This window comes from Phocoena phocoena, chromosome 5 (assembly GCF_963924675.1).
Source record: "Phocoena phocoena chromosome 5, mPhoPho1.1, whole genome shotgun sequence".
Classification (NCBI taxonomy): Eukaryota; Metazoa; Chordata; class Mammalia; order Artiodactyla; family Phocoenidae; genus Phocoena; species Phocoena phocoena.
Window position 1 is genome coordinate 73,863,469 of NC_089223.1, and position 25,843 is coordinate 73,889,311.

The following is a 25,843-nucleotide window of genomic DNA, read 5'->3' on the forward strand; positions in this document are numbered from 1 at the left end:
GATCCCAGAAATACTAGAGGGAGATGGGGGAATCTAAGTATTGTGTTAAATTGCTTTATGCATGTTTATTTCATTTCTGCCTAGTAACCATGTTATTGTTATTCTTATTTTCAAGATGAGAGAACTGAAGTTCAGAGATGTTGAAAACAAAATAGCATCATCACCTGCTGCAGGTATGACCTGGAGCAATTATTCAGTGTTTTGTTGCCTGTTACCTCATCTATAAAATGGGGATAATAATAGTTCCCTCCTCATAGGGTGAATATAAGGATTGAAATGGTTAATATACGTAAGTCTTGAAACGGTACCTGTTAAATAGTCAGTGTGATAAAAGTATGAGAAATTATTGTGATTCAGACAATTTCCAAATCTCTTCTAAGCCGCCCTATGGTGAAATCAGGATTGATTCATATGCATAATGTGTTGAAATGAGATGAAACTATAGTTTTTGAAATGTAGAGTGGATTTGGTTTTCATGGAGAGGGATTGGGGAAGCGATGTTAGAAGCCATCAGGAAAAGTCCAAAGGAGAGAGGGGAAAGGATTTCTCTGGCAGAAAAAGAGAGCTCCAGAGATAATTAGGAAGCCGGTCAGAAGGAAAGCTCTGTGTTGCTTTTGTTATGTGACAGGAGAGAAGCCATTTCCTGATTGCTTGGTTATGACACTCACCTTCTCCTGGAACCGGTAGGTGAGGGATCTATAAACTCTGTAAATGGGATCTTTGGAGTCCCTGCTTCGCCAGCTCCCTCTTTCTTTCCACTTCCGGGAAGAGGCAGTAGAGTAGAATATTAAACTAAGGATCCTGCCATCAGGAGACCAGGTTTGGAGCCTGAGCCCTGCCGCCTATTAGCTGCCTGATGTTTTGCAAGTTTCTTAATCTCCATATAGCTCGTGTCCTGCTTGTGAAAGGAGGAGAATATTGGTGCCCACCTCCTAGGGCTTGTAAGATCTGAGAAAGGTTGTGTACACTGTATGTTTAGCTCAGAGGAAGCCTTCAGCAATTGTTAGTTACCCAGGGCTTAATATTATCCCCGGAGCTCTGGTTAGAAATTCGGGCTCCATGGGCAAGCCATATGTGGTGACATTTGGGGGCATAGCCTGTTCGGGATGAATCCCAGCCAAAACCATAAAAGACCCTTGGCTCTTATCAGTGTCTCAGTCAAGGATCTGGCATGGAATCTTGAGTCGCTTTTGAGGTATACGTTTATCTGCCTCTCCTTTGCCTCAGAAAAGTGTCTTAGAGGAGAAGTGGACATCGTTTCTTCTGCTGCTGGGTTCAGAATACCTGGACCCTCATTTCCCTTCCTCTGATTTTTAATTCACAACATTACTGCACAGTGGGACTTTTATATTTAGCAATTGAAACACAATTTCATTATAAACGAATCATTTTGCACTTGTAGTCTTGGTCATGCAGAGATTTTTCTCATTACCTCCTTTGTTCTCACTGCCGAGATAGGATAGAGGAATGAATAATGGGTTTCTCTAAGAAATATTAACAGGTGACAAAGTGAACTAGATTCTTCAGAGTCACAAGTCAAGAAGTCAAATCCCATGTGTCCTGACTCCCCATTCCAGTGCTCTTTCCACAAGGCCATGGTTCCCCCAGCCTTCTGTCTTGCCTCTGTTAATAGGGCCTGCCGGGTGTTCCATGCTGTCTGTCCTTGGAATGGCTTCGCTTTCTGATGTAGGCATTACCAAATGACCTGTGTCAGCTCTGTGGGGAAACTTGAAATCCTTTCTTCAAAAACTCACGCATTCTACTTCAGATGAAATCATTTTCCTTGGTCAATTTAACAAGATCCTTGCTCTTTCGTTTCCTTTAATTATCTTGTGAAAAAAAAGAAGAAGAACTGGAGAAGACCATTGCTTTATGAGGCAGTTCATCTCTTATGTTTTCTCTGAGAGGTATATTAAAGCCCAGTTAAGCAAATTAAGGCTTCATCTCATTCTTGTTTGCAATTGTTCTGTTTGGTGCTTTGCTATCACTGCCATCGGCATTTCTCACGTGTATATTTGGAATGTCTTGGAGTCTAGATTTATGAAAAGATGTTATCTATGTTCCATGCATTACAGGCACTGTGAGCCATTTCCATATAGTGCCAAACTGTCACAACAGGGTTCTTTGCTTTTCTAATCTCTTCCTCTCACCATGAGAGTCCTATTAACATGTTTTCTGAGCTGCAGAGTAAAATCTGTCAAATACAGCATGGAAAGCAGTTGGGTGGTAGCTGTCTTCCTTTTCACAAACTCTAAACTAGTCTTCCTTAGTAAAACTTAGCCTTATCACCGTTTACCCCAGAGCCTTCATTTATGAATAGGAGACATATGCAGTGCAGGTAGGGGAATGGGATGGGTTGTTTGCTACTTCTTTACCTATTTATTTTAAAAGATATATGGCATGTGTGTATATATATCTTCATGTACACACTTTATTTCTTTCAATTTGAAAATAACTCTTTTGCTCTGAATATGAAAACACTTCATACTCATTATTTAAAAATTTACACAAATCAACATATGAAACATTAGAAGACACTTTTCTAAATCATACCACACAGAGATTACTGCTGTTAACATTTTGATGAACTTGTCTATTCATTCCTTTATGAACTATTTATTAACTTGGCCAGTGTTCTGCACCTACATGAAACTTTATAAAAGTACAGAAAACTAATAAGATTAAACCCCATACAGACTTAGTATTAAGAAGAAAAAAAGGGAACACAGTTATATCCTTATAGACAATGAAAACATGCCCAAAAGATATGATTAAAAAAAAAAACTAATATATTATTTCAAAAGAAAAAGAGATAATTAAAAATTATCCAAGACATGAAAGAACAGCATAATCTGAATTAGAAAAATCTCAGACAAGATGACAGAGCTCAAAGAATTAGAAATTAGAAAAAAAATCACTTTAGAAATAAATTCTTAGATGGAACACAAAATCAGATAAATGCCACAAATACTGCCCTAAGAGAAATTGAGGGTGAAAAGGAGGAAAAAGTTAAAAATTGAAAGGAAATCAAGAAAGAAATAAAATTTGGGAAAAGGTGACAGATATTAAAAATAGGAAAAGAAGATCGAACATACCATAATAGGAAAAGCAAACCAAAGCAAGGGAACAGTACAAATACTATATTTCAAGAAAATTTTCCTGAGAAAACAATTTTAAACGACATTTTTAAAGGGCAAGTCATGTATTTTAGGATATCAGCCTAGAACAATCAATGCCAAGATGTTTTAGTAAAATTACTGGATTAAAAAGAAGAAAAAGCAAAGTCTTTTGGGCATCTAGAAAAAAAGAGAAAAACAGCAGCAAAAGAATTAGATTGTTCTCAGACTTTTTGAAGAAACATTTTATGTCAGAAGAAAATGGGATAACATATTTAAGGTCCTCTAAGAGAAGAAAATATGAGCCTGTACTTTTTATGTCTAGCAATATTGACTTGCAAATGTGAAGAACACCAACATTGCATTAACATGCAAGAAGTGAGAGGAGGAAATATTGTTCCCATGAGCTCTTCTTAAGGTATCTCCTAAAGAGTGAGCTTTAAACAATGAAAATAACTGGAGAGATACAAGATGAGCCCGGACATCTCAAGATAATAGCTAGCAAGGTTGTTATCAAAGATTATTAGGATCGTGTCAAAAGGACTCAGGAGCCAACTTGAAGAGGCTTCTACTGGTATGGGTCCGTTAGAGCTTCAAAAATAAGAATTCCAAGTATGTTTAAATCTGTGAGGGTTGATGATAAGAAAAACAAATTATTGGTTACCTGAGGTTAATGGATCACCAATTCATTGTCTTAAAAGTGGTCAAGAAAGAACGTGTTTACCCTGCCTTTCTTATATGAACAGATCACTGGATAACCATGTAGTAGATGAGGGGAGGCCCTTCCTAAATTTTTTTCCACGCAATAAATGAAAATGAAACGAGAGAACTAGACTATCATTATTTTGCAACCCCCATTGATTTAATGGATCCGGGCATTGAGCGACAATGGCATCTGACATTAGAAACCCAAGAAAACAAGATACCGTGTGCCTCCTGATGAAAGATCATACAACCAAATGGATTGAATCTCAGTGTTTTTCAAGCCTCCTAATCCAGATGCCAATTTGCAGGAAATTCGGAGGGTGGAGGAACATGTTAACCTGCACCATGAATATGTAGTCAGCAGAATTCATACTGTGGAAACTCCATAGTTCAAGTGGTCCAGATTCTCTAAGGAATAAATTGTAAGATAAAGAGAAGGATAATGGGGGAGGTAGAGTAAACATAACTTAAAATACATGTCACATTTTTAAAAAAATGGATAAGAATTAACTGTGTTGACCAGAGTTGTAACCTTGGGTAATGATATCATAAAGAAACACAAGGAAGTGAATATGATAAGTTCAAGATAGTTTGTTTACTTTTAGAGGAAAGGAAGAAATTCATGGAGGGCATTTTGAGTTGGCTAGAAAAGTCTGTTTCTTGATCTGGGTGGTAGTTATAAGAGTGGTTTGTTTATAATAATTAATAAACTATTTGTTTTGTGTGATTTTCTCAATCTGTGTTTTATTTTGCCATAAAAATAGTTTTAAAAATTTATGGGGCTTCCCTGGTGGCGCAGTGGTTGAGAGTCCGCCTGCTGATGCAGGGGACACGGGTTCGTGCCCCAGTCTGGGAGGATCCCACGTACCACGGAGCGGCTGGGCCCGTGAGCCACGGCCGCTGAGCTTGCGCTCTGCAACGGGAGAGGCCACAACAGTGAGAGGCCCGCGTACCGCAAAAAAAAAAAATTATGAAAGAATGACACTATACATGCTGCCTTTGTTCCAACTTTTTATTTTAACTTTCAAACATACAGAAAAGTTGCCAGCACTGGGTATGAAATGCCAGTATACTCATCATACTGTTTTATTGTTAGTTTTTCATTCAATATTTAGTAGAGATCTTTCTATATAACTAAATATAGAAATATCCTCACTTTTAAATAAATGATGCATAGTATTCCATCGTATAAATTAAATCAGTCTTCTATTGATGGACATTTAACTTGTTCCTGGTAGAAATAATGGTGCTTATATGTCCTTATGACAAATTCCTAAAATTTGCTGTCATGGAGTATTCTGATGTGCAACATGTAAATGGTTGTGTATTGTGAATGAACAACTGTAGAAACCAAAGATGCAGCCTGTATTGATCAAGACAGTGCCATGTAACTGAGGGAGGGCATAAATCTCCAAGAAAAAACTTGATTCCCTGAAGCAGGGTCACATAGCATCATACCTCCCCTGGATCAATTCAGGTTTGATCCCAATGGCTCTTCTATTGTCTCATTTTGGTTGTTGTGGGTATAGTTAGTGTTATCATTTGTCTGTTGCCACAGTAGTGCTACGCAATGAACCACCCCAAAATTTAGTGGCTTAAACGGTAGCCATTAGTTTCTACCGGATGGATGAGTCATTTTTACAGCCTTTGCTAGGTTCACTCATGTGCTTTCAGTCAGCTGCCGGTATAGTTGCAGATCTCTGCAGGGCTCTCCCGCATGTCTGATGGTCGGCTGGCTTAGGCTGATCTCAGTGGCCTTGGACAAGAGGACTCAGCTATGCTACCCAAGTCTCCAACATCCTTTCAACAGGCCAGCCTGGGTGTGTTCTCGTGGCAGTGGTACAGATCATATCTTTCTCATGGGGCTGGAAATGGGCTATGCTTTGCCAGCTTCTGTGCCATCCCACTTGCTAACCTTCAACTGACCAAAGCAAGTGACATAGCAAGGCCAGTCAGTGAGAAGGGACTGCAAAGCGACAGAGCAGACAGCGAGGATACAGAGAAGTTGTTGATTGATGCCATTAACGCAGTTCATCCTCCACAGCTATCTAGCAGCAAATTTTAAGTTGGCACTTCTTTTTTTAATTAATTTATTTATTTTTGGCTGTGGGGGGTCTTTGTTGCTGCACGCAGGCTTTCTCTAGCTGCGGTGCGTGGGGGCTACTCTTCATTGTGGTGCGCGGGCTTCTCATTGCAGTGGCTTCTCTTGTTGCAGAGCACAGGCTGTAGGTACATGGGCTCAGTAGTTGTGACTCGTGGGCTCTAGAACATAGGCTCAGTAGTTGTGGCGCACGGGCTTAGTTGCTCCGCGGCATGTGGGATCTTCCCAGACGAGGGCTCAAACCTGTGTCCCCTGCATTGGCAGGAGGATTCTTAACCACTGCACCACCAGGGAAGTCCTAAGTTGGCACTTCTTGGAAGCATTAAACATTGCTGTTATTTCTAAACTGCAGATGTTATACCTTTGAAATATGAAAAATGGGGATCAAGTATGTTTGTGGGGGGAGCATAAAATTTTTCTTGTTAAGGGTTATAAAGGGGGGCTTCCCTGGTGACTCAGTGGTTGAGAGTCCACCTGCTGATGCAGGGGACACGGGTTTGTGCCCCGGTCCGGGAGGATCCCACATGCCGCGGAGTGGCTGGGCCCGTGAGCCATGGCCGCTGAGCCTGCACATCCGGAGCCTGTGCACCGCAGCGGGAGAGGCCACAACAGTGAGAGGCCCGTGTACCGCAAAAAAAAAAAAAAAGAGTTATAAAGGTAATTTGTAAATGGAAAATCCTACATTTATTGTTTTGTCTTGAAAATATTTCTTTTCTAGTTGTTGATGTTTTCCCCTGGGATATAGTTCCGGAAACATGGTTTTTCCTGTGTTTATTTTTCTTTGTTCTTGGAGTTGGTTTTGAAATCTGGCTTTGAGAACATCGACTCAAGTAAGATAAAAAGCTAAAATCACAAATCAACCTCTTTAAGTGTTTTTGCTTCAGATATAGACATTAGCGATAGGATTAGTCCCTGTACCTTTATTGCTGCAATTTTTTCCCTCTATTTTAAGTTCTAGAAGTGGTAAATTTAGGCTCTTCCAGAACAGGGATTCTTAACAGCAGATATGCAGCACCCAGATATGCAGATGGCAAGAAATTGTACTAGTAATTAAATGTCAAATTAAAAAAATTCAAGTTTGTTCCCATAGTGTGCAATATTATATGTCACACCTCTCTTCTCCATGGAAAAACAAAATGCTGAAATAAAAATTTGCATATACATATACTTATGAAATACTCTTTATTGTGTATGCATCATAAAATTGCACACACTTTAATTGTTTAATGGAAACTGTGTGTTGTGCTAAGGCAATTTAAAGGATTTTTCAAAGTAAGTTTGACTGTTGTCAAGTTTTGCCTCATTTTCTGACTTTAGAACCCACCTGCAGAGTGAGATACCATTTTACATACTTGTTCTTTTTTTTTTTTTTAAATGATGGTCTGAACACAGGCTTATGTATTTATTTAGTTTTTGGTTGTGCTGGGTCTTCGTTGCTGGGCGCAGTCTTTCTCTAGTTGCAGCAAATGGGGGGGGGCTACTCTTTGTTGCGGTGCATGGGCTTCTCATTGCGGTGGCTTTTCTTGTTGCAGAGCACGGGCTCTAGAGCACAGGCTTCAGTAGTTGTGATTCGCGGGCTCTAGAGCACAGGCTCAGTAGTTGTGGCTTGCAGCTCTAGAGCACAGGCTCAGTAGTTGTGGCTTGCGGCTCTAGAGTGCAGGCTTAGTAGTTATGGCTCGCAGGCTCTAGAGCGCAGGCTCAGTAGTTGTGGCGCATGGGCTTAGTTGCTCCGCGGCATGTGGGATCTTCCCAGACCAGGGCTCAAACCCATGTCCCCTGCATTGGCAGGCAGATTCTTAGCCACTGTGCCACCAGGGAAGCCCCACCCAATATTCTTAAGCTGGAAAGAGGACAAGCAGCCTCAGAATTGTGAAGATCACAAAGTGTCTAAAAATAACTATTTAGACCTACTGTGGGCCCAACACCAGGCTAAGATAGATGAGCTGGGGAGGGTCCATAAACTCAGAAATTTGTTAGGACACACTTAACGTGGCTCATTTCCCCAGATAGTTTTCCCAGGTTAAAAACCAGTGAGAAAAGAGGGCTCTCTAAAAATAAGTTCTAGAATCAAGTGGGTATTAGGTTCTCAGTGGCTGAAAGAACTTTATTCTGGAGGCCTTTGGATTGGGAGTGATTGTGAACAGAGCAGTGTTTGTCTGGCGTTGTGGAGCTGGGATGGATCTGGGCGGAGGTGTCAGGAGGGATTAGACTGAGGCCATGTAGGAATTATGGAACCAGGTGAAGTACTAAGGGTCTAAAGAGGCGGTGCACAGGACAGAGAGCGAAGTAAATTGAGAGGAATTTGTCAGATTTCTTTTTTAACTGTATTTGGGGAAGAGAGGTAAAGTGAAATTCTTTGTCTTATTTTTATTTTATATCTTTTGTTTCTCTGGCATCCTTTAAAAGTACATAGGAATTTATCATCACAAGATTAAAAAAAAGTTTTGTAACTGTGTATGGTGATGGATGTTAACTGGACTTAGTGTGGTGATCATTTTGCAATATATAAAAATATCAAATCATTATGTTCTACACCTGAAAATATAATTGTATGTCAATTATACCTCAATTTAAAAAACTAAAAATAATTAAGGCAGTCCTTTCAAGGTATTTACCCTCTGTTGGGAAAAAAGATAAAAATAAAAATTTAATGTTGTGCGTCAAGCATAATAATAGAAGTATGTAGAAAGTTTAGTGGTGGGATAATAGTGATTAAACAAGTAGGTAATTCAGAGAACATTTTATCAAGGATGCAGTACTTGAGCTGGATCTGAATGGATGAACACTTGTGAGTTTTCATTTATTTTTGGAAAAAAGGAGTTACAACTTTAGCTTACTAAGGAGTAATTTCTCATCCTTATAGCCAAAGGATCAGGCAGTGAGAGAAGAAGACACTAGTTTTGCACAAGGTTGCTGAAAGCTGGCTGTGAACCTCCATGGTGGTGGTGGGCAGTGCTCACCCTGCACACCGCTCTCTCTTCCTGCAGACCAGAAGTGGTAACTTGCTTTTACTGGTCCTGGGGTCTGCATTATCTCTTGTCATTTTCCTATTCTGCCCACTTTTTTTTTTTTTAAATAGTCCTTTAATTAGACCCTCCTCAAAATATGCAATTTGAATGTGTCATCTGTTTCCTGTTTGAAGCCTGTTGGGTACAGTGTATAATTACATATTGAAAAAAGGTAAAATACACAATAAAAATAAGGGAAAAATTCTTTTTATTCTAAATGACAAACACAATATCACAAATAAAAAGACCAGTCAGTTACTGAGGCAAATGGAGCACATGAGGGCCTGATTATAGTGAGATTGTATACTCTAGCATTCTTGGTCTGGGTGTATCATATTGACAAAAATAAAGGCATTGAGGATTGGAGTGTTATCATATAAAACATTGAACTAATATATATGTATATAATTTTGAATTTTTATATTTATGTCCAATGGGGAGGAAAAGTACATAGCATCTTATACTGAACCAAAATACAAGTGGGCATTCAGTTTACTTGTTCACTTCTTTATTTGTTTACTAGCGCTTTCTGCTTAGGCTGCTCCTCTATGGTCATGTCGGACATTTATTGAGCTCCAATGGCATTGTCACAAGGCATATAAGCATTATGGATTTTCCTAAATGTGACACATAAAAACACTGCTGGAAGGGAAACCTGTTGCTAGATTGATTCATTTAATTTCATTGTTTGTTTTGAAATCACGATTATATCTCTTTTTTTTCTGGCCACGCCCCTAGGCTTGTCGGATCTTAGTATCCCGACCAGGGATTGAACCCAGGCCCCAGGAGTGAAAGCGCAGAGTCCTAGCCACTGGACCACCAGGGAATTCCCACAGTTATATTCTTAACGTGGAGCTTGTGGTGGCCTACCCTGGGTCATGGGTGTCTTGGCAACTCAGTATGTGATTTTTATGGAAACAAAGGCACTTCCTCTGAAAGCTGGTATACCTCCTCTAGCTTACAGCTGAGGGAGCATTTGCTTTGCTTTTTCTGGGAAAGGAAGATAGTATTTTGAGTAGGGTAAAGTTTCAGAATCCACCTACATTCCCTAGGTCAGTACTTCTCCAATAGAAATAGAATTCAAGCCACATATGTAAGTTGAAATTTTCTAGTACCCACGTTTTAAAAAATGGGTGAAATTAATTTTAACAATGCATCTTATTTAACTTATTATATTCAAAATGTTATCATTTCAACATGTAATCAATGTTTTAAAATTACTGAGATATTTTACATTTATTTTCCTGCAAAGACTCCAAAATCAGCATGTTTTAACACTCAACTCAGATGTAGAATTTTCACTGGAAATACTTGATCATAAACTTTAGAGTTGGAAGTAGATTTACCTACCCAAGAAGTTCCAAACTTATTTAAAATGTTTCCCCCAAAGAGTCAAGCATCAGTTTATAAACTTATATTTAAATTAATGACAGTGGGCCCTTGAGCAATACTGGGATTGCTCAGGGATTAAGCATTCCCTCCACATCCCAGGATTCAACCAACCACAGATCATGTAGGACTACAACAGTATTCATTATTGAAAAATAAATGGGTGTAAGTGGATCAGCTCAATTCAAACCTGCGTTGTTTAAGGGTCAACTGCATACTTAAATAAAATTAAAAACTCACCTTCCAAGTGTTAGTAGCTCCATGTTGCTCTTAGTGGCTACCTGCTATAGAATATTCTTAAAACCATACTTGAGTGCTTTTATATTTTCTCAGGTTATTATTTATGTAGAATTAATGCATGCTGCAAAGTCCTCGGAAACTGTTTTACTACATTACATTTATTCATCAAGGATATAAGCACCTAGGGAAAAATAGTTCTGCATTTTGTACTTCATCTCCAGGGCTAGGGAGTGCCTTGCGTAGCGTTTAGGTGTTTAATAACTTTATCCTGCTAAATCCTGTTTAGTCTGCAAATTGCAACATAAATTTAACTTTCTCAGGGGAATGTTTCCTGACTCTCCAGGCTCTCTATATCACCTGTTCCTTCATTACATATTCTCATAGAACTGAATTCTTTTCCTCTAGAACATATATACTTACACACTGATTTGATTAATTTTCTGATTAATATCCGTCTCCCCAACTAGTCTATAAATTCCAAAAGAGGGAAGAATGTGTTTTTGTTCACTGAAGTGCTTCGTGCTACTAGCATAATTCATGGCACGTATGGATTAAATATTGGTCAGATGATAATACTAGCACAGGGCCTTTTTAAAAATGAAGTGATTAGCAGAATGTCCAATTCTTCACTTTACAGAAATCAGAGTTTGTTTTGTATTGGGGAAAAAATGAATATTTTATTTTAAGTATAATACAAACTAAGATATGCAAATTTTTAATTTTTGTTCAAGCCTTTTCAAAATACTCCTGTAAAGCCTTTTTTTAGCTTTCTTTCTACTTCATTGGTATTCATTTTCTTGATAGCTATCACCTCATATCTGCTATGCTTATAACTGAAGGTATACTGAAGACAAAAACTGAAAGAAAGGAAAAGTGAATTGTGAAATACTTTTAAGGAGTTGAGAAAGATATAGGGTAGAAGCAAAGGTACATAGAGGAAACATCTCTTGCTGTTTCAGGACGGTTTAAATTAAGCCCACCCTTTTAATTATACCAAAGTAATGAGCCTTACCCACAATATGTGAAAATATAATTTAAAAATGTATGGTGGACCAGTAGACAAGGTTGTCAGGTCATTATCTAAATCATAAGTTGGAAGTAATGCCCATTAAAGGTTACTAGTTTGGAAAGGTTAGATTAGAATTTAGTCTTTGCAAATATAAAGTTTCTCAACTTGAATAATGCTTTAGAAAACCACTAACATTTAACTTTTTTTTTAACATTTCATGGAAGTATAGTAAGCATACAGAAATGTACACAAAAGGCTACATCTTGATGAATTTTCACATCCAGATCAAGAAGTATATTACCATCACAACATCCCAGAGGCTACTTTCTTGCTTCTTCCCCTTTCCTGCCCTCCAGGGCAAACTATCTTGACATAATAGATAGGTTTTTCCTGTTTTTGTACTTTATATAAATGGACTCATGCAGTATCCACATTTGAATTAATATAACAGTTTGTTATTCTAAGTGACATTCCTGATAGCAACTCATTGAAAACAAAGTCTGTTTTCAGTTTTCCTTGTTATGTATCTAATGTGGTAAACTGGCAGTTGACCAGTGTATGTAGTTCTTTATTATTCCTTTAAGACATGTTCTATGTAAATGCAAGTGTGTGTGTGTATATGCGTACACACATAAATATATATGTATATGCTTTTAAAAATTCGATCGTGCATATTATTTACCTTTGTGATGTGTCTTAAGGCCCCTTTTGTATCAGGTCATGTAGATTCGATTCATTTTTTTGTAATGGCAGCACAGTGCTCTATTGTATGGCTGCATCATAGTTTAATGAAGCACTTGTCCACTGATGAACAGCCAGGTTGTTACTGATCTTTTGCTTTTAGAACAGTAGAGTCTATGTAATTTTATTTGTAAAATAAATTCTTAGGAAAGGAATTGCTGAGCAGTAGGGTCCATGCATTTTAACTTTGCTCATATATTTCTAAATGGCTCTCCAAAGAGTTTTACCAGTTTTTACTCCCACCAGCAAGATTTGGAAATTCCTATTTCCAGTGTCCTTGCCTTAGATGATGTGTTAGCAAGCTTATTAATCTTTGCAGTTAGCTGCAGGAAAACTAGTAAGTCATTGTTACTTAAATTTGCATTTTCTTCAGTTTTGAGTGAGGTTAGTTGTTAGGACTTGTTTCTGTCCTTTGCTCATTTTCCTACAGGCTTGTTTATATTTTTCTTAATTTCAAAGAGCTCATTCTCTATAAAGGGAATTTACCTTTTTATGTCATCTATGGTGTGAACTTTTCTTTTTTTAATTGAAGTATAGTTGATTTACAACATTGAGTTTCAGGTGTACAGAAAATTGATTCAGTTTTATATATATTCTCTTTCAAATTCTTTTCCATTATAGGTTATTTCAAGATATTGAATATAGTTCCCTCTGCTATACAGTAGGTCCCTGTTGGTTACCTGTTTTGTATATAGTAGTGTGAATCTGTTAATCCCAAACTCCTAATTTATCCTTCCTCCTACCTTCCCCCTTTGGTAACCATAAGTTTGTTTTCCATGTCGGTGAGTCTGATTCTGTTTTGTAAATGAGTTCATTTGTAATGAATTTTTTTTCAGTTTGTTTTTTGTCTTTGTTGTGTTTATAGCCTTTTTTTTTTCCTTAACAGAAGGTTTAAATTTTTATGTGGTGAAATTTACCAGTTTTTTTCTTCACTGGCCTCTGAATTGTGCGTTCTTAATGAGAAAAGGCATTGGAAACTTGAGATCGATAGATAGATAACTTAAACTTGGCATGGAAAAAAATCTCAAGAAATGTTTGTGGGAAATGTGGTTAAGCAGGAATTCAAATTTCAGTCAAAAGTGGTTTGGCCAACTATAAGTAAACCAAATTTGGACACTGTCTGCCAAGATTTGCTTAATATTTTTAACAGCTTTTAGAAGAATTTTCAATGCTATGCTTTTTTCCTTTCATGCTTTGTTATTTGGGGTTTTAATTTCTCAAATGATCCCTCTTTTCAGATTTCAGATTATAACCTATTTCCTGCACCATTGCTGACGTCCAGTGACCCATGTCAGAAATACTTCCAGGTCAGATATACTTTCACATGTTTCAGTGCAGCATACTAGTTGACTATTAAAACTTTAACAAATATATATACTAGATAATTGTTTTGATGTTAAACTTATGATTTACTGTAATAACATGTTTTGGCTTTTTTATTGTTTTTCACTAATGTACTAGAAAGGTGGATCTTTAAAATAGAAGAAGTAATTGAACTTAACTGTATGCATGTATTAATTGCATGACTCTACTAATATCATAATGTGAAAACATTTTAGTTGACTTTAACAGAAAACTAAAACTCTGTCACATTTTGCCATGTAGGATTGCATGTTGTAGCCTGTGAACTGTTAAATTTGAACAGAGGAGGCATTGGTGGTGACGTCTGCATGAACAGCATCTTAGGCATTGCGGGGTTTGTCTAGAATAGAGCTCCCAATTCAGAATTTTCCCTGGATCTAATGCTGATTAATTTAAGGCCTTAATAAGAAAACCAAATTAATTTCATCGTATGCCCCTTCCTCTGTGTCGTGATGGATGCTAGTCTGCATACAATGTGGTGTGGGATTTAATTCTTAGCCTCATAATAATATAATAAGAAAAAAGCAATTGCAATGACATTTTGAATGAAACATAATATAGAACTGTAAGTGGCAAATAGATCTAGGTAGATTCTATATTTGTTAGGGCACATACCACTCCGCAAATTTCTGAGTTTCTAAGTAAGTAAATTTAATCCATGGACAAATAGATGTTAATGTCCCTAAATTCTAAAATTAAACTCAATAAGTATGTCCAAGTCTTTTTCTCCTTTATATAACACTGCATGTTACATCTCAACAGAGAACTAAAATTAAAACATAATAAAATAAACACTAAGCTAAGTAGAGGCAGTTGAGTGACCAGAAATATCTTTTTATTAAAGACAGCTGAAAACAATGTGACCAACCTAAGTTCACACAGGAAAATTAGGAACTTAGAGGCAATTCTTAGAAGCCGGTTTAGGGGCAGGGAGTAGATTTTCTTTGTAAATCCATATTTGAATAAGTATATTAATTTTGCAAAATCAAAGCAAATACATGTGTCCTTTGACGAATACATTTTAAGTGTTGAGAAGAATTCCTTCTAGGAATTCTTTAGCATTTAAGGTCTTTTATTACATTGCAAAATAGACTCAGCGTGGAAACATAAGAATAAAGCTGGCAAACATGTAAACGATGTGTTTTCCTCTAAATAGAGGCAAACTAATCAAATAACTTATAGAAATTTCTCATTGTCACTATATTTTGTTATACCAATTATTCACTTTAACTGTTGTTACTCAAATTGCTTTATTCATTGGTAGTTATATAAGAGATAATGAAACCATTATCCAGTGTGGTTTTTTTTTTTTTTTTTTTTTTCTCTTCTTTTGCGATACGCGGGCCTCTCACTGTTGTGGCCTCTCCCGTTGCGGAGCACAGGCTACGGATGTGCAGGCTCAGCGGCCATCCGCGGCATGTGGGATCTTCCCGGACCAGGGCACAAACCCGTTGTCCCCTGCATCGGCAGGCGGACTCTCAACCACTGCGCCACCAGGGAAGCCCAGCGTGGTTTTTAATAACACCTATTACTATCATGCATTGGTATAGGATGTAACACATTTTACAAGGAAAACGGTATTTTTATTTCAAAAGAGTATCATTCCAGCCATTTTTTACCTGAAAATCCAATGGCAGCTAGTGAAGTAGAGTATGGACCAATAATTGGGATAAGGTTTGCTTTCAAGCCCATTTCCAACTCTTAGGAGCTGTGACTACAAAGAGCCTTTAAAAAAACAAACATGCCAGAATGTATACCCTTCTATGTCTTGGAAAATTCTTGTTGAACCTTCGAGATTCAACATGGGAGTCCCTTCCAAGTAGGTCTCAGCCTGTGACATAGTAGAGTAATTACCCTATTTCAAGGACACTGCCATTGTCTAATGTTTTTTTTTTTTTTTCTCTTTTGGAATTGACTTGAGGCCAGCTTATCAGTTTTTCAAGAAAATCTGTGTTGTTACTTTAGCTTACCTACTTTTCCTCACCTAAACCAGCTTGAACTGACTGTGTTAATCAAACGTGGCCATAAAATTCTAGAGCTATATTTAAAAAATACAGTTGTCTTCAGAAGACATCATTTAGAAGAAGATGAAATGATGAAAACAGCTTAGAAATTGAGCAAAGAAAATATCCTTGGGATAAGCATATAATATCCCAAGGTGACTACATCTGCCGGGTGTGATGTTGGAATACCAGGTTAATTTCCCACCTGGAGTGCCTTTCTCTTCCTTGTCCACTGGTGGACCCTAACCCTAACCCTATCCTTCTAGACCCAGCTCAGCTGTTCCTTTTGTGGGAGTTTTCCTTGAACCTCTGTCCTCATCCTTAATACCTTCTTCTCGTAAGACCCTGTGCGTACTTTAGCCATTGGGAGTTTTGTTAATAACATATCCTTATCTCTGCCCTGTCTGAGTTTCTTGAAGAAAAGTGGTGCATCTTTCTTGACTTTTCCTCAGATCCACTTGGAATGTTGAGCAGAGTGAGCCCTCAGGCAGTTTAGCTGACCGGGACATGGGAAACCCCTTAGGTGGGTCAGACCTAGCGGGTGAAATCACCTCTTTATCTTAGAGCCTGGGGAGGTTGTCCTCCTGGTTTAAAAACTTCTAAGGTTCTAATCCTGTGATCTCTCTGACGCAGGGACCCAAGTTGCCTCCTAATAACCTTTGCCTCCTTTGTTCATAGAGAAGTTCTTATCATTTTTGTCACATTGAGAGTTTACTTTCATGAGTAATTTCAGGAAACCAGCTTTATCTTGCCTCTCCTTCCTAAAAGAAAAAAAAAATCTGAGTTTACTTCATTTCCTTAATACTTTGAGGTCTAGTTCAAAAGGCAGCATTCCTCAGGGCAGAAGTTTTGCTGTTAACTCCTCAGTGGAAATAAAGTTGTATAGCAGAAAAATTTTAAAAATGAAGAAAATGTGAAGTCTCTTAAGAATTGGTCAGGTGTTGAGCTTCCCCCGCCCGTTTGTCAATTTCCAATTTTGTTAAACATGCCAAGGGAGCAGAGGGACAGCAGCAGGTTATTGAAGAGAGGAGTTTCCTGTCATTACTGACAAACTTTCTTTGACAGGAGGCTAGAGGTCTCAGAAAAGGGAAGGGGGGAGGGCAGGTTTAACTCCGGGCTCCAGCATGGGTTTGTATTAGGATGTCACCTGAGTTATGGGGTTACGTCTCAGGGCTGGGATCTTTGCGACTCAGGGTTTGAGGAAAGCTTTGTTAGCCATGAAATTAAAGTGACCCTGGCTTACCTAATTTTAGTTAGGCTTCAAAAAAAATACTCTGTGCATTATATTAACTACAGCTCTTTTAGTTGCTGAAAATCTATTGGCTTCAATACCCTGGAAGTCCCAGCGCCTCATGTTTCAGGCATGACTCGTTTCAGGGATTCCAGCAATGTCATTAGGGCACGTTCACTTTCTCTCTGTTTCCTGGCTCTCTCTGCCCGTTTGTTAGGTCTTACGTACACAGGTGTCTCTTCATGGTGACCTCTTAAAGCTCTAGGCTTATAAATCTTCTAGTTCAAGAAAAAGAGAAAAGAGAGCACTTCTCTTCTGATCATTCTGGCAGAAGGCCTAGGATTGGTCATATGCTTTTCCTTGAACCAGTCACCACAGCCATGGAGATGTGCTCCTCTGATTGGCTGGGCCTAGGCCATGGACCTCGTGAATAAGGGGTAGAGTCATCTCTGCCTGAAACACTGGGGCTGAATTCCTCTGTGAGAGCAGATATTTTAATTTTGTCAGTTTTGTTCACTGCTATCTCCTCAGCAGTTAGAACTGTATCTGTCGCATAGTAATGCACGAAAAAATATTTGTTGAATGAATGAATGAGCGTGGACAGAGGCTGACTCTCAAGAAAAACTGTGAAGCTTTTACCAGAAAAGAATGAAATACATGCCAGGTCATAACAGATGTTTGTGCATCGTGCATGCAGGAGAATGACAGCAGTAATAATATGAGCTCTCGTCACACTCTTAGCTCTGAACTCATACTGAGCTCTGGAATAGGAATCGAGCCTCTTGAATTGATGTTGGATCTTTGTGAGTTATGCTCAAGACATCACGATGAATAGATGCGGAGGTGATGGCAAAGTCATGGGTCCCATTCACCTTCGAGATATCCAGGGGCAGAGCCACCTTTGTACTGAAGACAGACCCTCAGGGTTATGGACATTTGCTTCCTCATTCCACATTCATTTTGCTTATTTTGTACACTGTTGTGTTCCTGACCTTGGCATGTAATAGATGCTCAGAGAGTATTTAGTTAATGAATGAGTGAAAAATATTTAGTTAATAAATGAGTGAACGATGAATGAACCAAACATTTATTGAGTGCTCTTATGTGCCAGGCTTTGTAAAAGGAACTGGGAACTCTGGAATATAAAAATGAAAGGGGAATGCAAATCAAAATTAAATCACACTTGTTTGGGTAGCTATAATCTAAAAGAGACGATAGCAAGTGTTGACAAGAATGTAGAGAAATCAAAACCTTCGTGCATTGCTAGTGGGAATGTAAAGTGGTACAACTGCTTTGCAGAACAGTCTGGCAGTTCCTCCCAAGGTTTTATACACGCACACACACACGTATACGTATGGTATGTATGTCTATATATACGTGTGCACATCACAGGAGAATTACAATCAGCTGTTCCGCTCTTGGGTATATATCCAAGAGAATTGAAAACATATGTCCACACAAAAACTTGTACACAAATGTTCACAGCAGCATTATTTATAATAGCTAAAAAGTGTAAACAATCCAAATACCTGTGTTAACTGATGAACAGATAAACAAAATGTGGTAGATCCATACAGTAGAATTTGATTTGATCATAAAAAGGAATGAAGTAGTGATACATACTAAGACATGGATGAACCTTAAGGATACACATAAGTGAAGGAAGCTAATCACAGAGACCACATATTGTATGAGTCTGTTTATATGAAATGTCCAGAACAGGCAAACCCATGAAGACAGAAAGTAGATTAGTGGTTTTCAGGGGCTTAGGGGAGGGAGGAATAGAGAGTGACTGCTAATGAGTACAGGATTTCCTTTTGGGGTGATAAAAATGTTCTGCAATTAGGTTGTAGTGATGAATGCACAACTCCGTGCATATGCTAAAGACCCCTGAATTATACTTTAAAAAGGTGAACTTCATGGTATGTGAATTATATCTCAATAAAACTGCTATAAAAAGTGAACAAAACAGTCACTGCCCTCAAGGCACTTGCAGTGTTGAAGGGGAGAGAGATCTCTCAATTGATATTATAGTATAGTATAGAAGTATTGATGTGAACTGCATGTTACACACCTAGCACAGAGGATTATGTTCAGGAGTCAGAGAAGACCTAAAGGAGGACATGTGAGCTGGGTTTTGAAGGATTTATAGGAGTTTTCAGGCAGGAAATAGGGCAAGGGTAAAGCAGATGAGGACAAAGGACCTTCCCGGGCAGAGGAAACAAATTCTATGTGCAGAAGCAAAGAGTTGTGAAGAGGCTTAGCATCCTCAGAAAAGTTCACTGTTGCTGTCGTGTAGGGACCACGATGGGAGGGGGAGGTGCAGTGACAGGAGATGTGATGGGAAGGGTAGATTTAGGCTAGCAGAGGAGAATTTGAAGTGCCTTGTATACTGAGCTTAATTTGGACAACAGGCAGCCAGTAGAATTTTTTTTTTTTTTTTGCAGTACGCGGGCCTCTCACTGCTGTGGCCTCTCCCATTGCGGAGCACAGGCTCCAAACGCGCAGGCTCAGCGGCCATGGCGCACAGGCCCAGCCACTCCGCGGCATGTGGGATCTTCCCGAACCGGGGCACGAACCTGTGTCCCCTGCATCGGCAGGCAGACTCTCAACCACTGCGACACCAGGGAAACCCCTGTAGAAATTTTTAAACTGAGAATTGCACAGTCCGTTTGTTTTTAGAATTGCAGAAGAAGAACTGTGTCAGCGTAGACTGGAGTTTGAGAGACTGTTGTGCTTGGGAGATATAGGAGGAAACTTAAAGTGGTGAGAACCTGAAAGCAGCCATAAAGATGGTGAGAAGGGGGAACTCAATTTATTGGAGAAACGTTTTCCAGTAAAAGTGACAGAATTTGGTAGGATAAGAAACTCATGAAGGGCTAGTCGCAGGTTTCCAGGCAGGGAATTTGGGAGAATGGCAATGCCATGAATTCTCAGTTAGCATCCAGCCCGTGCACTAGTGGACTTAACTTCCCCTCTTTCCCCAGTTTATAGGGAGTAGTATAAGAAGTTTTCTTTGATCTATAACTATAGTAAAATCATGTGAGGCTGAGAAAAATGGAACCAGCTTAAACACACCGACTTTTGATTAGAGTCTCAATATAGTATCTTTCATTCTATATCCTTTCATTTCCACGTCCATAGCGCAACTGTTTTTCAACATAATTTGTTATATTACTCTTATGTTGCTATTTCCCATTCTACTTAATTCTCTTCTGTTCAGTGTTATTAATGATACAGATGGTAAACAGGAGGAGATAAGGAACAGAGGAAGGGCCGGAATTGGGTGATGGGGATCACAGGGTGACAGGAGCACGTGTGCTGTGTGCACCAGAGCCTCTGCTGGGCCTCCAGTTTTCTTCACACCAAAGCACGGAGAACTTTAAGCTGTTGGGATCACAGCTGGTGAGAAATCATGTTTGGCAAAGAAGTACACCAGTCTGCTCTGGGTCAAAAAAAAAAAAAAGGCTATTTGACGCTAAATAGTCTTTTCTTCTTTGGGGAGTTTATGACAGAATTGAACAGGAATTTTCTTGAGCTGAGACTGAGGAACAAAATAAATTGGTCTAGACAGTATTGAAGGATTTTATTTTAAATCTTGCCCAGATGCTGCTTGCACGGGGGGAAAGCTGAGATAACTGACCACTAATCACCTTTTCCCTTTCTGAGAGCATTAGTCTTTTTCAAGGAAAGGAAAAATGAATTTACCGTTGACTATTTAGGCAGTAATGGTGGTTTCCTTTCAATCTTTAATAAGAAACTCAAAAATTTAACCTAGGCTTTTTAAGTAAACATTTCTTGAGATGTTAATGAAACACTTGTCTTTTTCATTTTATTCAACAGTTTATTCTACGAACATATTACTGAGTGCCTACTGCATGATAGGCCGCTGTGCTTGTTGCTGGAAGTCACAGCTTAGTGATAAACTCAAATAGGTTAAAAATAAAACAGTGTGAGGAATGCTGTTATGTTATGGAGAAATGGAGATGGATTTATGAAAGGCGTAGAAGAAGCAGCCCTGGAATCGGTCTAGAGGGGCAAGAGAAGGCTTCCCAAAGAGGTGACATTTACCCTGAATCTTAAAGGTGGAGCAGAAATTTGCCAGGAAGGAGGGAGGGATGATGAGAATGTGTGCATGTACAAGGAACATGACATGTGTGACCAGAGTGTTCCAAGAGCTTCTGAAATCATTAACATGCATATGTATCATCTTTTTCTTCCAAATCTCTCTTACTGCCGTGGTTCTCAGCCTTGGCCACACACTGGAATCACCCAAAGAACATTTCATTTTAATACCCTGACTGGGCCCAATCCCAAACTAATTGAATCAGAATTTGGGAGTGTCTTAGGGGGTGGGGCCTGGGCTTCTGGGCTTTTTAAAAAGCTCCCCAGGGTATGCATGCAGCTAGGGTTGGAGAAATCCCTTGTTCCTGTCACACCTGTTCCCTTACCTTTCAGAGACCTCTGACCCCTTGGCCTTTGCCTTTTCCCCTAGCTCTTCACCCTCTTCCCGGCTCTGTCTCCTGCCCTCCTCAGGCCAGATCCTGGAGTGCATTCCTCACTGTTCACATCTGACACCTTAATCATGTCCCTCTCTGTGCCTATTTATTTCCTTTTTAAAAATCCCATTCCAAAGGTTGCCTTTTCATTTTCTGTGTGACTTAACTTCTCTCAGTATGACAATCTCTAGGTCCATCCGTGTCACTGCAAATGGCATTATTTTTTTACTTTTTTATGGCTGAGTAATATTCCATTGTATATTTGTACCACATCTTCTTTATCCATTCCTCTGTTGATGGACATTTAGGTTGCTTCTATGTCCTGGCTATTATAAATAGTGCTGCAATGAACATTGGGGTACCTATATATTTTCGAATTACAGTTTTCTCCAGAAATATATCCCCAGGAGTGGGATTCCTAGATCATATGGTAGCTCTGTTTTTAGTTTTTTAAGGAATCTTCATACTGTTCTCTATAGTGGCTATACCAATTTACATTCCCACCAACAGTGTAGGAAGGTTCCCTTTTCTCCACACCCTCTCCAGCATTTATTGTTGTAGATTTTTTTGATTCTGACCAGTGTGAGGTGATATACCTCACTGTAGTTTTGACTTGCATTTCTCTAATAATTAGTGATGTTGAGCATCTTTTCATGTGCTTTTTGGCCATCTCTGTGTCTTCTTTGGAGAAATGTCTATTTAGGTCTTCTGCCCATTTTTTGTTTGGGTTGTTTGTTTTTTTGATATTGAGCTACATGAGCTGTTTGTATATTTTGGAGATTAATCCTTTGTCCATTGCTTTGTTTGCAAATATTTTCTCCCATTCTGAGGGTTGTCTTTTCATCTTGTTTATGGTTTCCTTTGCTGTGCAAAAGCTTTGAAGTTTCATTAGGTCCCATTTGTTTATTTCTGTTTTTATTTTCTTTACTCTAGGAGGCGGATCCAAAAAGATCTCGCTGCGATTTATGTGAGAGAGTGTTCTGCCTATGTTTTCCTCTAAGAGTTTTATAGTATCCAGTCTTAACACTTAGGTATTTCATCCATTTTGAGTTTATTTTTGTATATGGTGTTAGAAAATGTTCTAATTTTATCTTTTACCTGTAGCTGTCCAGTTTTTCCCAGCACCACTTATTTAAGAGACTGTCTTTTCTCCACTGTATACTCTTGCCTTCTTTTTCTTAGATTAGGTGACCATAGGTGCGTGTGTTTATCTCTGGACTTTCTATCCTGTTCCATTGATGTACATTTCTGTTTCTGTGCCAGTGCCATACTGTTTTGATTACTGTAGCTTTGTAGTATAGTCTGAAGTCAGGGAGCCTGATTCCTCCAGCTCTGTTGGCTCAGAGTTTTTATCTGTCACATCCAGGGTATAAAAGCTACTTAAATATTAACTCACCAAGAAATTTTGATGGTATTCTTTCTTAAAATGTTTATAATTATAAGCAGAGTAAAAAAAAAAATTCTCCCTAATAACATTGCTAGGATATAGTATCTAACATCGTAAAATAGCCTCATAGCAATTTTTTTGCCATACCTTCTAAAAAGCCAGCAGATTGCCAGATTTTTTATAATAATGTCACTCTAAATACCCAGAAGTCTAAGTGTAATTTTCTCTTGTGTGCCTGTGTTATGGTTGTGTATCTCAGGGAAAACTTCATGTGGGTTCAATATGGACCCTTTTTATATCAAATGCTGCTCTGGAGTGAGGTTGAATTATAAATTGAAATATGTTTTCTGTAAAATGGTAGTAGTAGCCAAAATAGTATACATTTTTGTTTAAAATTTAGTCATCAGAATAGTGTTTAAAAGGGAAAAACAAACCAGATTCTCAATGAAGCCCAAGTGCAGTAGGTGCTGGGTAAGCTGGAATCCTTATAAATAATAATTCTAAAGAACGGGGCCCAAAGTCTAAGCACTTTGGGTTACAGCCTTAGCTATCTCTGTGGGCCATATGGTCATTCTGTCGTAAATATGGACGCTGCCTGGAGTGTACAGATGTTCCCTAGCTTCCAAGAAGCACACAGACTCTAGAATCAGTGGGTGACTCTTTTCTAAAATAGCTCATCCTGAGTATCGGATGATGGAAAGGGATACCTCTAAGCTTCCGAACAGTAGAACATTCTTACCTTCCTTCCCTGCGGAGGTCTCTGTTTTGCCTGGTGGAGGAAGAGGGAGTTGTCATAGTACAATTTCAGGAATGTTGGGAGCTGTGCTTTGGTTCATCTACTGCTGGTGTAGAGCCCACGGAGGTCTCTGGAGGGCAAGGGATCAGATAAGAAAGAAGTCATTCCTTATAGACTGAGAAATCTGAAACCTTAGAAATTCTTGCTGATGAATTTTATTCCCCTCTAGTCTGAGAAACCTTTCTGTCTTTCTAGCAAGAGACGCATGGAACAAATCACTGATGGTGTGAACAATATTTGAGATAAATGCAACTGTCAGATAATTTCCTAGGAGTTCTGCAAGGGCTTGTGGTGACTGCAAACCGCTGAGTCTGTGTTTTAATTCAGTGGAATATGTTCAGACTCCTTTGGGGAGTCTAACACATCTTTAGCCAAGGGCTCAATGCTACATTATTAGTAATAGTTTTATGTGAGTATGTATGTTCTTGAGCAATTAAGCCATTTCTCCAAAATTTCTGTTTAGTACAAACAGTAAGCCCAGGTCAGAAATGTTCACAAGACATTATCAAACTCTAATGGAGGTTTGATTTTTCCTGGTGTTCAGAACACAATTTCTAGACATGGTGAAGAAAAATTACCTTGGATGTATGGTGCTTCATTGAACAGTGACCTTTCAGGTTAATTAAGAAAGCTGGAGCCCCAGAGGATTTTTGAGCAACTTTTTTGTTGCCTGAGGGAACGACAGAATAGAAATGTGATGTAAATGTTTAGCAAGGGGATGATTTGCAAGGTTGTGAAAAAGCGAAGACCAGCTGCTGGAAGAAAATGCTTTTATATGATTTCAAAAGAGAGATACTTTTTTACTTTAAGTAAAATGTGGACCCTCAGACCTCCTAGTTTTTCTATAAATTGGCTTTTGTGTATTCACATTAAGCCTTTTATTTGCTCCTGTTTAATGTATGAGCAAACGTTGAAAAGAGAGAGGAAAATGGGTCCCTTCTACAAAACTGCAACGGAAGCATTGGTTCTTTCAATTTTCTGTATAGAAATGTTTGCTCACTCTCTATGCTAAGTAGTTTAATCATGCCAGGCGTCTAATGACCAGTTTTCTTTTTTTTTTTCCAGCTGACTCAGGTGTAGACACTTTGGCAGTGTTTATGGCCAGCAGCGGAACGACAGACGTCACGAATCGGAATAGCCCGGCCACACCACCAAACACCCTTAATCTCCGTTCCTCGCACAATGAATTGTTGAACGCTGAAATAAAACACACAGAAACCAAGAACAGCACACCCCCCAAATGCAGGAAAAAATATGCACTAACTAACATCCAGGCGGCGATGGGCCTCTCGGATCCGGCCACACAGCCCCTGCTGGGAAATGGCTCTGCCAACATCAAGCTGGTGAAAAATGGAGAGAACCAGCTCCGGAAGGCTGCAGAACAAGGGCAGCAGGACCCCAACAGAAACGTCAGCCCCACTGCAGTCATCAACATAACTTCTGAGAAGTTAGAGGGTAAAGAGCCCCACCCACGGGATTCCTCGGGCTGCGAGATTTTACCCTCCCAGCCCCGAAGAACCAAGAGCTTCCTGAATTACTATGCAGACCTGGAAACCTCAACCAGAGAACTCGAGCAGAACTTGGGAAACCAGCATGGGGCTGTGGAAGAGAAGGCCCAGCCAAGCCAGAGCCAGGCCTCCACCGTCGCTGGGAATGGCGACTTACTGCTGCAGAAACCAAACAGACCCCAGTTCAGCCCTGAAGATGGCCAGATAGCCACCGTATCATCCAGCCCGGAGACCAAGAAGGATCACCCTAAAACGGGGGCCAAAACTGACTGTGCACTCCACCGGATCCAGAACCTGGCACCGAGCGACGAGGAGTCCAGCTGGACGACCCTGTCCCAAGACAGTGCCTCCCCCAGCTCCGCAGATGAGACAGGTACCTGGGAAAGGTGTAGCCTACGGTGGCCACTTTCTTTTGGTGTTTTCCCTTATTGATGGAATTAATCTCTACACTGACCCCCTCCCCCAAATTTTCATCTGCAGGTAGAGAAGAACATGAGCCTCTTGGGGTAAAATTGGGCAATTTGTGTGAAAATATCATTAGATTCCTCAGCGGTTTCATTTTGATTCATACATAAGTTGTTTGTCCCGGGAAGCATTTTTGTAAAAGAAATAGCTCCCCGGTATTAAGTACAGTAAAACATCACCTATTTAGCAACTATACTGCCAGTGGTTAGGTGAACTATTTCTATATACTATGTAGAAATGCTGGGTTTTGTTAAGGAAAATAATAAAAGGGAGACACTTGCGG

At 39.2% G+C, this 25,843-nt stretch overlaps 1 protein-coding gene across 1 annotated transcript in view; it reads left to right on the forward strand.

The window, feature by feature from the left end:
* The window catches only part of APBB2 (amyloid beta precursor protein binding family B member 2), a 224,836-nt gene that overhangs the window by 15,233 nt on the left and 183,760 nt on the right, over window positions 1-25,843 (forward strand). Inside the window, exon 4 of the mRNA XM_065877247.1 lies at window positions 24,653-25,468. Coding sequence (XP_065733319.1) covers window positions 24,653-25,468 — 816 coding nt within the window. The remainder of the gene's footprint in view (window positions 1-24,652; window positions 25,469-25,843) is intronic.